At 52.1% G+C, this 9,236-nt stretch overlaps 1 protein-coding gene across 1 annotated transcript; it reads left to right on the top strand.

The window, feature by feature from the left end:
• The first annotated feature begins 69 nt into the window (after window positions 1-69).
• Window positions 70-5,785, top strand: gtf2h3 (general transcription factor IIH, polypeptide 3). The gene is made up of 13 exons (XM_007907790.2): window positions 70-87; window positions 1,751-1,830; window positions 2,013-2,119; window positions 2,476-2,642; window positions 2,752-2,814; window positions 3,082-3,111; window positions 3,249-3,277; window positions 3,365-3,439; window positions 3,731-3,784; window positions 4,124-4,192; window positions 4,458-4,593; window positions 4,684-4,720; window positions 5,211-5,785. Exons 1-13 carry the CDS (start codon window positions 78-80, stop codon window positions 5,296-5,298), a joined length of 945 nt encoding a protein of 314 aa, XP_007905981.1. The 5' UTR covers window positions 70-77; the 3' UTR covers window positions 5,299-5,785.
• Window positions 5,786-9,236: the final 3,451 nt, after the last annotated feature.

Genomic DNA, 9,236 nt, shown 5'->3' with positions numbered 1-9,236 from the left:
GCAACAAGAGCTCGGGCCCCGCGGGCCGCGCGCTCACTCCCCCACTCCCCCCCACACACACACACACACGGAGCAAGATGGCGGACGGTGAGTATCAGCCGAGCATCTCAGGGCTTCGCAGTCGCTACACCGGGGCTCCGGAGACACAGTCACTACACAGGGCTCCGGAGACGCAGTCACTACACAGGGCTCCGGAGACACAGTCACTACACAGGGCTCCGGAGACACAGTCACTACACAGGGCTTCAGAGACACAGTCACTACACAGGGCTCCAGAGACGCAGTCACTACACAGGGCTTCAGAGACACAGTCACTACACCGGGGTTCCAGAGACACAGTCACTACACCGGGGCTCCAGAGACACAGTCACTACACCGGGGCTCCAGAGACGCAGTCACTACACCGGGGCTCCAGAGACACAGTCACTACACCGGGGCTCCAGAGACACAGTCACTACACAGGGGCTCCAGAGACACAGTCACTACACAGGGCTCCAGAGACGCAGTCACTACACCGGGGCTCCAGAGACGCAGTCACTACACAGGGCTTCAGAGACACAGTCACTACACAGGGCTCCGGAGACACAGTCACTACACAGGGCTCCGGAGACACAGTCACTACACCGGGCTCCAGAGACACAGTCACTACACAGGGCTTCAGAGACACAGTCACTACACCGGGGCTCCAGAGACGCAGTCACTACACAGGGGCTCCAGAGACACAGTCACTACACAGGGCTCCGGAGACACAGTCACTACACAGGGCTCCAGAGACACAGTCACTACACAGGGCTTCAGAGACACAGTCGCTACACCGGGGCTCCAGAGACACAGTCACGACACCGGGGCTCCAGAGACGCAGTCACTACACAGGGGCTCCAGAGACACAGTCACTACACAGGGCTCCGGAGACACAGTCACTACACAGGGCTCCGGAGACACAGTCACTACACAGGGCTCCGGAGACACAGTCACTACACAGGGCTCCGGAGACACAGTCACTACACAGGGCTCCGGAGACACAGTCACTACACAGGGGCTCCGGAGACACAGTCACTACACAGGGCTCCGGAGACGCAGTCACTACACAGGGGCTCCAGAGACACAGTCACTACACAGGGCTCCAGAGACGCAGTCACTACACAGGGCTCCAGAGACACAGTCACTACACAGGGCTCCAGAGACACAGTCACTACACAGGGCTCCAGAGACACAGTCACTACACAGGGCTTCAGAGACACAGTCGCTACACCGGGGCTCCAGAGACACAGTCACTACACCGGGGCTCCAGAGACGCAGTCACTACACAGGGGCTCCAGAGACACAGTCACTACACAGGGCTCCAGAGACACAGTCACTACACAGGGCTTCAGAGACACAGTCGCTACACCGGGGCTCCAGAGACACAGTCACTACACAGGGCTCCAGAGACGCAGTCACTACACAGGGCTTCAGAGACACAGTCACTACACAGGGCTCCAGAGACACAGTCACTACACAGGGCTCCGGAGACACAGTCACTACACCGGGGCTCCAGAGACACAGTCACTACACAGGGCTCCAGAGACGCAGTCACTACCCTGAGCTGGTGAGCAACAACAACAGCAGCTTGCGTTCATGTAGTGCCTTTACCCTCGCGCGGGGCAGCAGCCCTCCCAGAGCGCTGTACTTCGGGATGTGCCGGCGCCGCCGCCGCTGCTGATGGTGTGGTCAGCGTTGGTCACCGCTCTCTGCCCTTCTGTCTGTTCAGACCAGGACGTCAGCCTCCTGGTGATCGTGGTGGACGTGAATCCTGTCTGGTGGGGACAGCAGGTGTTGAAACAATCCCAGGTAAGGAGCACACTGATTGGGATCTTGTCCCGACTATCTGAGGGAGCTTTCCAATGGAGCCTCTCGCCCCCACCCCCACCCCCTTTCATCCCTTGTCCCTCATAACCCTATATAAACGTTCATCTGATTCTCTTTTACGTTGTGTACGTGGTGACGGGGTCTCGATGACCTGTGTTTTACAGTTCACGCTGACGAACTGCATGAACGCGGTGATGGTGATGGGAAACTCGCACTTGGTCATGAGCCGCAGTAACAGCCTGGCTATCATAGCGAGTCACAGCCAGGAGAGGTATGCAAACCACTGCTAGCGCACTCGGCGCTGGCAGCCGTCACCTGTAACCATCACTTCAACGTGTGGTGTCCTTTCGCGTAGTGGTCAGCGCACTCGCCTCGCAAGCAACAGGACCCGGGTTCAATTCCCGGATGGTATGAAACCTCAGGCGAGTTTCCTTACTCCACACGCCTCTGAACCCGGTTATTAGTCGATCGGCGGATCGCTTTCCTGGGGTAAAAATCCCTTTAAAAGAATTATGTCTCGACAGTGCGATAAGGCGTTGTATCAAACGCAACGATTAATATTATAAACCAAAAAATGCTCCAAAAACTTGAATCCTCCCGTCTGTCTCTCCTCCGCACACAACACAGCCGCTTCCTGTATCCGGGGAAACACTGGAAGCCGGGAAGCTTTATGGGAAATAGCGACGACGGTTCAGCGGAAGCTAATTTCTCGGGCAGCCGAGACGGGAAGTACGAGCTGCTAGCTGTGTGCGATGACGTGATCACGGAGGAGGTCAAGGATCTGATGGCGAAAAGTGAGTGAGCTTCTGTGCGTCCGCAAGCTAACCGTCAGATCTTGGCCGGAATAAACAATATTGGTGCGTTGATTTAAATCTCCCGCCCGCCCCCCCCTTTGTGTTGCAGCTGAGGTGAGAGCCCACATGATGGAGACCTTGCTGGCGGGGTCACTGGCCAAGGCATTGTGCTGTATCCTTCCTCGGGGTGTCAGCAGGGACGCACTTCCTGTCTGAGTCTGGTGTTCAGTTACGCTGTGATTAAATCTTAACACCGATTATTATCGACATTATCTACACAGTACAATAACAAAAACCTGCATTTACACAGCGCCCGTCACGTGGGGTAACGTCTCAGAGTGCTGCACAGGGCCAGGGTCAGACACCGAGCAAGAGAGGAGGGGGAGGTGACCGTAGGTAGGTTTTAAGCCTTTTTTTTTCCTGAGCGATTTCGATTCAGATATCCACAAGGTGAATAAGGAGTTAGAAGGTGGGTGCTCGCTCTCTGTCTCTCTCTCTCTCGCGTGTGGTAAATTCTCTCAGTGAGATTCTCAGATATTGTTGTGTAACCGCAGCTTACCACGTGTCACAAATCTGGTTTTTATTTGGTTTTTATTTATTACACAGCGGGCCGAGAGATGAAATCCCGAGTCCTGGTGAGTGTTTCACTGCTTCCGGCTGATCACTCGTGCTTTCAGTTGAGCGGTTTGAGCAGCTTGTAATTGGCTGTTTTTTTGGCACAGGTTATAAAAGCTGCAGACGACTGTGCTGCTCAGTACATGAATTTTATGAATGTGATCTTCGCGGCACAGAAACAGGTAGGTTGCCTGGCTTTGCTGTCTGTGTGTCACACAGGGCAGAGAGGAATCCTCTCACACTCCCCGTCACTCGAGCCTGTTTAATTCGGACGTTCTCCCGACGTGAAAGACGCTATACAAATGTAATCTTGTTGTTTAGTATCCAAAAGGTTTTTTTTCTTCTAAAAACGTGATTAACGGAAATTATTCTCCCGTAGACGACAAACCTTGGCTTTGAGTTGCTTTAATTTACGCTGCAGGAACCAACGATATTTAAACGTCCGACAAACTCTGCCTTTCTCCCCCACCCAGAACATCCTGATTGATGCCTGTGTGTTGGACTCTGATTCCGGTCTCCTCCAACAGGTACGTTCAGTGCAACTGAGCTCTGGCCCAGAAGCTCCAAGTTGTGCTGTGTAACGCTGTCCCTAGCTGTGTAACGCTGTCCCAGGCTGTGTAATGCCATGCTGTGATGTGTAATGCTGTGCCAGGCTGTGTAATGCCATGCTGTGATGTGTAATGCTGTGCCAGGCTGTGTAATGCCATGCTATGATGTGTAACCCTGTGCCAGGCTGTGTAACGCCATGCTGTGATGTGTAACACTGACCCTTTGCGATTATCTGCAGAGTTCAGCATGAAATGGCTTGATATTTAACACCGCTCAGTGCTTTGTTACGTGATGTGACGCTATGTTTGTGTCTGCAGGCCTGTGATATCACGGGAGGTGTTTATCTACGAGTCCCGCAGACCCTCTCCCTCACACAGTACCTGCTGGTAAGAGAGCAGCTGACGGCAGTTTCGCTCGCGCTCGGGCTGAGTTGCGGATTACCCTGAAGCCCGGTTACCCAAGTACCGACCTGTGGCAATTTATGTGACAGCCGCCATTTGCCCGGTTTACTCTGGGCACGAAAAAAATGCGGTTGCCACAGACACTTGTGCGAGGTGACCAGCACGGTAGTGTCTGCCGCTCGCCGGAGGAGGGGGAGAGCTGGGGTTGGGCGGTGGGCCACCTGCTGACTGTTGCCCGTTCTCTCTGCAGTGGGTGTTCCTGCCGGACCCTGAGCACCGGGCACAGCTGGTGCTGCCGCCCCCTGTGCACGTGGATTACCGGGCCGCCTGCTTCTGTCACCGGAACCTGATCGAGATCGGCTACGTGTGCTCCGTCTGCCTGTCCAGTGAGTCTCAGCTCCCGTTCCCTCGCGCTGCGACGTGGTGATTTGCTCGGTGTCTTAACTCTCGTCTCTCTCTTTGTTTTCACTCTCTAGTATTCTGTAACTTCAGCCCCATCTGCACCACATGCGAGTAAGTACAGTTTCACCCACAAAATACACAGTCACTACACTTCACAGTGTATCCTGCGAAGCACTTTGAACGACTAGATAAGGCGCTGCATCAAATGCGATTATTATTATTAGTATGACAGGAGGTGTTATAGTCGGTGTGGGGGGGGGGGTGGGAAGTGGGGGTGGAATCTTTACTCGTGTTTCATGACTTCACACACTTCTGTTTACCTAACAGTAAGTAGGAACCCGCTGGTTAGTCGATTGGCAAGATCGCTTTCCGGGAGTAATATTCCCTTCGAAATAAAATGTGGTCACTCGATCCTCGACTGTTTGTGGGGAGGCAATTGGCTGCTACGTTCCACCCACAAAATGCACAGTTGCTACTCTTTACAGTATATCCTGCGAAGCGCTTTGAGACGTCTCAGCGGTGTGATAAGGCGCTGTACCGAATGCGAGGGTTAATATTATCATCGTGAACTAACACGTCTGTTATTTTATTCCTCGCCCAGGACTGCGTTCAGAATGGCTTTGCCACCAGTGCTCAAAGCTAAGAAGAAGAAGTTGAAGCCGTCGGTGCCTAATTACTTTGTGAGCTGAGCTGAGCCTCGCCGTGCCACGAGGCAGTGTGACACGCAACGTGCCGTGCGTTGGGTTTGTTGTAACCGGCGGTGACCGGGCAATGCCTTCCTGACTACGGCAGCCACAATAAGGACATATGGGGGGGGGGAATGTGGCTTTGTACTGTAACAGTGCGTTTTTATACTGTAAACTCACTCCCCCACCCCCAAGCCAGCATCACTGTGAGGTTAATCAGCTCAGAACCCCGAGACTGTGGTACGTTCTCCGTGCAGCAGTAAAGCCCAGTGTGCGGGAGCGCTGGCAGCTCTCAGTGGGACGAGCGGATATTGTGAAGCCCTCCTCCACCCACCCCCCTTACCGCCCGGGGAGGATCTGCTGAGTAATGTCTACGGTCTTTGTAAATACATCACCTCTCCTCTCGCAACGAGAATAAACCACGTGGCGCCAGGCAACTCTGTAAATCCTTGTTTAAGGAATTATTTTCATTATAAGTTTGTTCCATGTGTACCTTTCCTGCTTCTTCCATTCTGTGGGTGGGTGCGTGTGTGTGCGTGGGGGCGGGGTGCGTGGGTGGGTGGTCGTCTGTCTGAGTGAGTGAGTAAGTGAGTGAGTGAACCCTGACAGGCAGAGTCAAAAGACCCATCGATTCAAACCGCAAGCTGCAACTGCCGACAGACTCCGCACAGATCGGGTGTCGAGGCTGTGACTAACGGCTGCTGGGAGCTGAGGATGCAACGGTGGGGACCCGTGATGGTGGCAGGGAAATCACTCCGGGCCGGAATTTACTAATCCACTCTTTTCAAGGGCGCTGGTCATCGGTTTACAACTTTATTCCAAAAACCTTTTTGTTAGTTGGGTATATATGCGTGTGTGTGTGGCTTAATAACACTGAAGAGGTATTTGTTCCCTCCCTTCCCTCACCCTGACCATTTCCCCCCAATGCTCGGGTCTTGACCCAACTGTCCAGCGCCTTAGGACGTCCTCCCGACGTGAAAGGCGCTCTATAAATGGAATCTTCTTCTTGTTCGTCAGCGATGCTGGAAAGCGGAGACTTGTGGGCTGAGGTCTGGGAGCAAGCGTGTCTGTGGCAGAGTCTCACTGCGACACCCGCTCTCGGGCTCAGCGAATCCTCCCGAGGCCTAAAAGGCAAAATTAAAGACTTTGTTTCAGCCAACAGTTCCTCTGGTAAGATCGCTTGTTCAGTTCAGCCCCTTGGGGTGTCCTCCTGACGTGAAAGGCGCTGTGTAAATGCAATTTGTTGTGGTTCACTTCACTTAACAGCCGTTTGCCGGGGACGTCGGGTCCGAGAATCATAAATAATCGGGTTCAGCGCCTTTCACATCAGGAGGGCGTCACAGGATTTACTGCAAAGTATAATGACTATGAGTGGGTTGTGAGGGGAACGCGGAGAGGCCGAGTTGTGCGCAGAGCTTTGAAAAGAAACTCTGGTTTGGGTGCAGGTGGCACTGACCTGATGGTGTTTGTTGCCCTGCGCAGTGGCGGATGGACATTTTGCCGGATGTTCTGTCTTGTAGCCTTGTCGTGTCTGCGGGTGAGAGGCCTTGGTGCTGACTCCAGGGACTTTGGGGGGATGTGGGGGGAGGGGGAGAAGGGGATCAGGAGGAGGAGCCCCTCTGTTGTTGGGAAAGAGTTTTCTTTTCTTAAGAAGAAGGGTAAATTGTTGTTTTTCCCTCGCCAGCTGCCTCATCCTGGCCACTTTCTCCTGCTCTATTGTCCTCAAGGACTGTGAAGTGAAGGAGAGGGAGGGTGAACCATTGATTTAGCTACCGTCAGTCTCAGTCGCTCCTCCCAGCCCCTGCCTTGTCTTACTGACTCGACTCTATCTCATCACAGTAATAATACATAGCGACACAGCGCCTCATCACCTTGTCGAGACGTCTCAAAGTGTGCTTCTCAGGGCATATAGTACAGTAAAGTACGATTGTGGGTTTTGCCATTATAACCAAAAAGCTTTTGTTCTTTATCGTTGTAAACTAGTTTCACCTGGAGGATTGAGTAATAATCGTAGTAATCCTTGCGTTTGTTGTAGCTTTTTTTTTATCGTGTCTGAAAGTCGTCTTAAAGCGCTTCACAGGATTTACTGCGATATGGAGCGACTGTATATTTTGTAGGCAAATGCATTTGCTCTGCTTGTCGGATGCATTTTGCAGGCTACCCGTTTGACCATCACAGTGTGTGAAGGACATTGTATTGTTACTGGAGTAAACGAGGAACCTACCTCCAGTAAAGCTCTTTGTTCTTTGATGAACTTGTTCTGTACGGCCTGAGGCGCAGTCAGGAGGTCGGGTGCCCAGCGAGCATACAGAGGGTCACCTCCGTGCAACAAGGCCAGAGAGAAGCAGAGGTTACTGCGGGAACTAGTCGGCATTCCGAGGAGCCCAGGGACGTCCCTGCTCTCAAGATGTCTCCAGAGAAAAGAGGGGAGAATGCGGGATGGTGAACGGAGGGGGTGGGGTGTGTGTGTCTGCTTGTGAGAATTGAGTGAGGCATTGAGTGGCAATGGGGATGAGGCAGGGGCTGACCCACTGAGACACAGCTCAGTTACTGGCTGGTGTCAGAAGCTTAAGCCTGTCCGCGTTTCACTCAGCGTTAACCATTAGCCACAGGGGATTAACGAATAGCTATAAACCCAGCGGGAGCTTGTGGAGACATCTGCTTCCATTCAGTCTTTTGGTCATGAATGGGATCTGAACAAATGGGGGGGGGGGGGGGGGAGGGAAGGGATGTGATACAATTGATGGCTTGCTCGCTAGGTTTCCAAACCACCAAGAGGGGGAAATGTGGTGGTGGTGACGTCTTGACCGGTTGATTACTGGTTTGCATTCAATCTTGCTCTTTTCTTGGGGCTTCTTACAATTGCAGCGGGGTTTTATAGGGCTGATGCACATTGGCTCCCTGTCACTGAGGAGACTGAGGCGAATAACTGATGGAAACCAAGTTACTGATTTACCCCCTGATTGTCTGGGTTTTGTTTCTCACGCACACACTCTCCTGATTTTGTTTTAGCAAAATTAACGGTTTTATTGTTTGAAACTTGTGCAATTTTGTTTCCAATCCTGCAAAAAGTCTAATCCCGCACACTAATTCCAATATAATGCTGTACAAATATACGTTTACACAGTGCCTTTCACGTTGGGAACGTCTTAAAGCACTTAGAGCCGGGCTCCTGAGGTGGGGAGGGGGAAGGAGACTGGTGGCGCTGGTTAAAGAGAGATTGAGAACATTATGTGAGCTCAGTGAGCCTAAATCTGCTGCAGGAATGTGAGGATGAATATTAAACGGATTCCCCAGAGGTGTTTTACCTCCTACATCGAGCACTGAGAGTTACATAACTGTGCCTCACTGGACCTTGCAAAACTGCTAATAATCCCTCGAGAATGTCTCCTTCGCTAACTCTCCCGGCTCAGCATCTCCCAGTGATCGATTGTATATTGTAATGTCTAACACTGTACAGTGCTATTCTCTAATCATAACTGACTGCAAGCATTCCGGAGCATTGATTACATTCCCTCTGGATAAAGTTTATATCCCTCAGCCACTTCATGGCTGTTTGCGAGCACGCTGCCGCGTGCACGTGGGCTGCCGCGTTGACCTGCGAAAGAAACAGAGTCGCTGCACTTTACAGTAAATCCTGTGCTTTAAGCACTTGAAGGCTGATGGCAGTAGCCCTGCGCCAAATGTCAGGATTGTATTACATCAAATACAATGTTAATTATAGTGTTATTAATTGTACAATACCACTATTGCGCACTAATCCTTGACTGCTCAGCGCCTTGGCCCGACCTCCCGACGCGACAGGCGGTTTACAAATGTAATCTTGTGCTCTAAGTAATAATAAATAAACCTCGTATTTGATATAACGCCTTATCTCCTCGTTCACACGTCCCAACGTGCTTCACGGAATGTACTGTAAAGTGAATTAACTGTATATTTCG

This window comes from Callorhinchus milii, unplaced genomic scaffold (genome assembly GCF_018977255.1).
Source record: "Callorhinchus milii isolate IMCB2004 unplaced genomic scaffold, IMCB_Cmil_1.0 Scaffold8, whole genome shotgun sequence".
NCBI lineage: Eukaryota > Metazoa > Chordata > Chondrichthyes > Chimaeriformes > Callorhinchidae > Callorhinchus > Callorhinchus milii.
This window is presented reverse-complemented; position numbering and strand designations above follow the sequence as displayed.

Bases quoted from the DNA above. Each gene is read 5' to 3' on its own strand.
- gtf2h3 (XM_007907790.2), top strand. The intron at 3,112-3,248 runs GTGGGTGCTCGC...TTTATTACACAG, and splicing joins GGTGAATAAGGAGTTAGAAG to CGGGCCGAGAGATGAAATCC. The intron at 4,594-4,683 runs GTGAGTCTCAGC...TTCACTCTCTAG, and splicing joins GTGCTCCGTCTGCCTGTCCA to TATTCTGTAACTTCAGCCCC.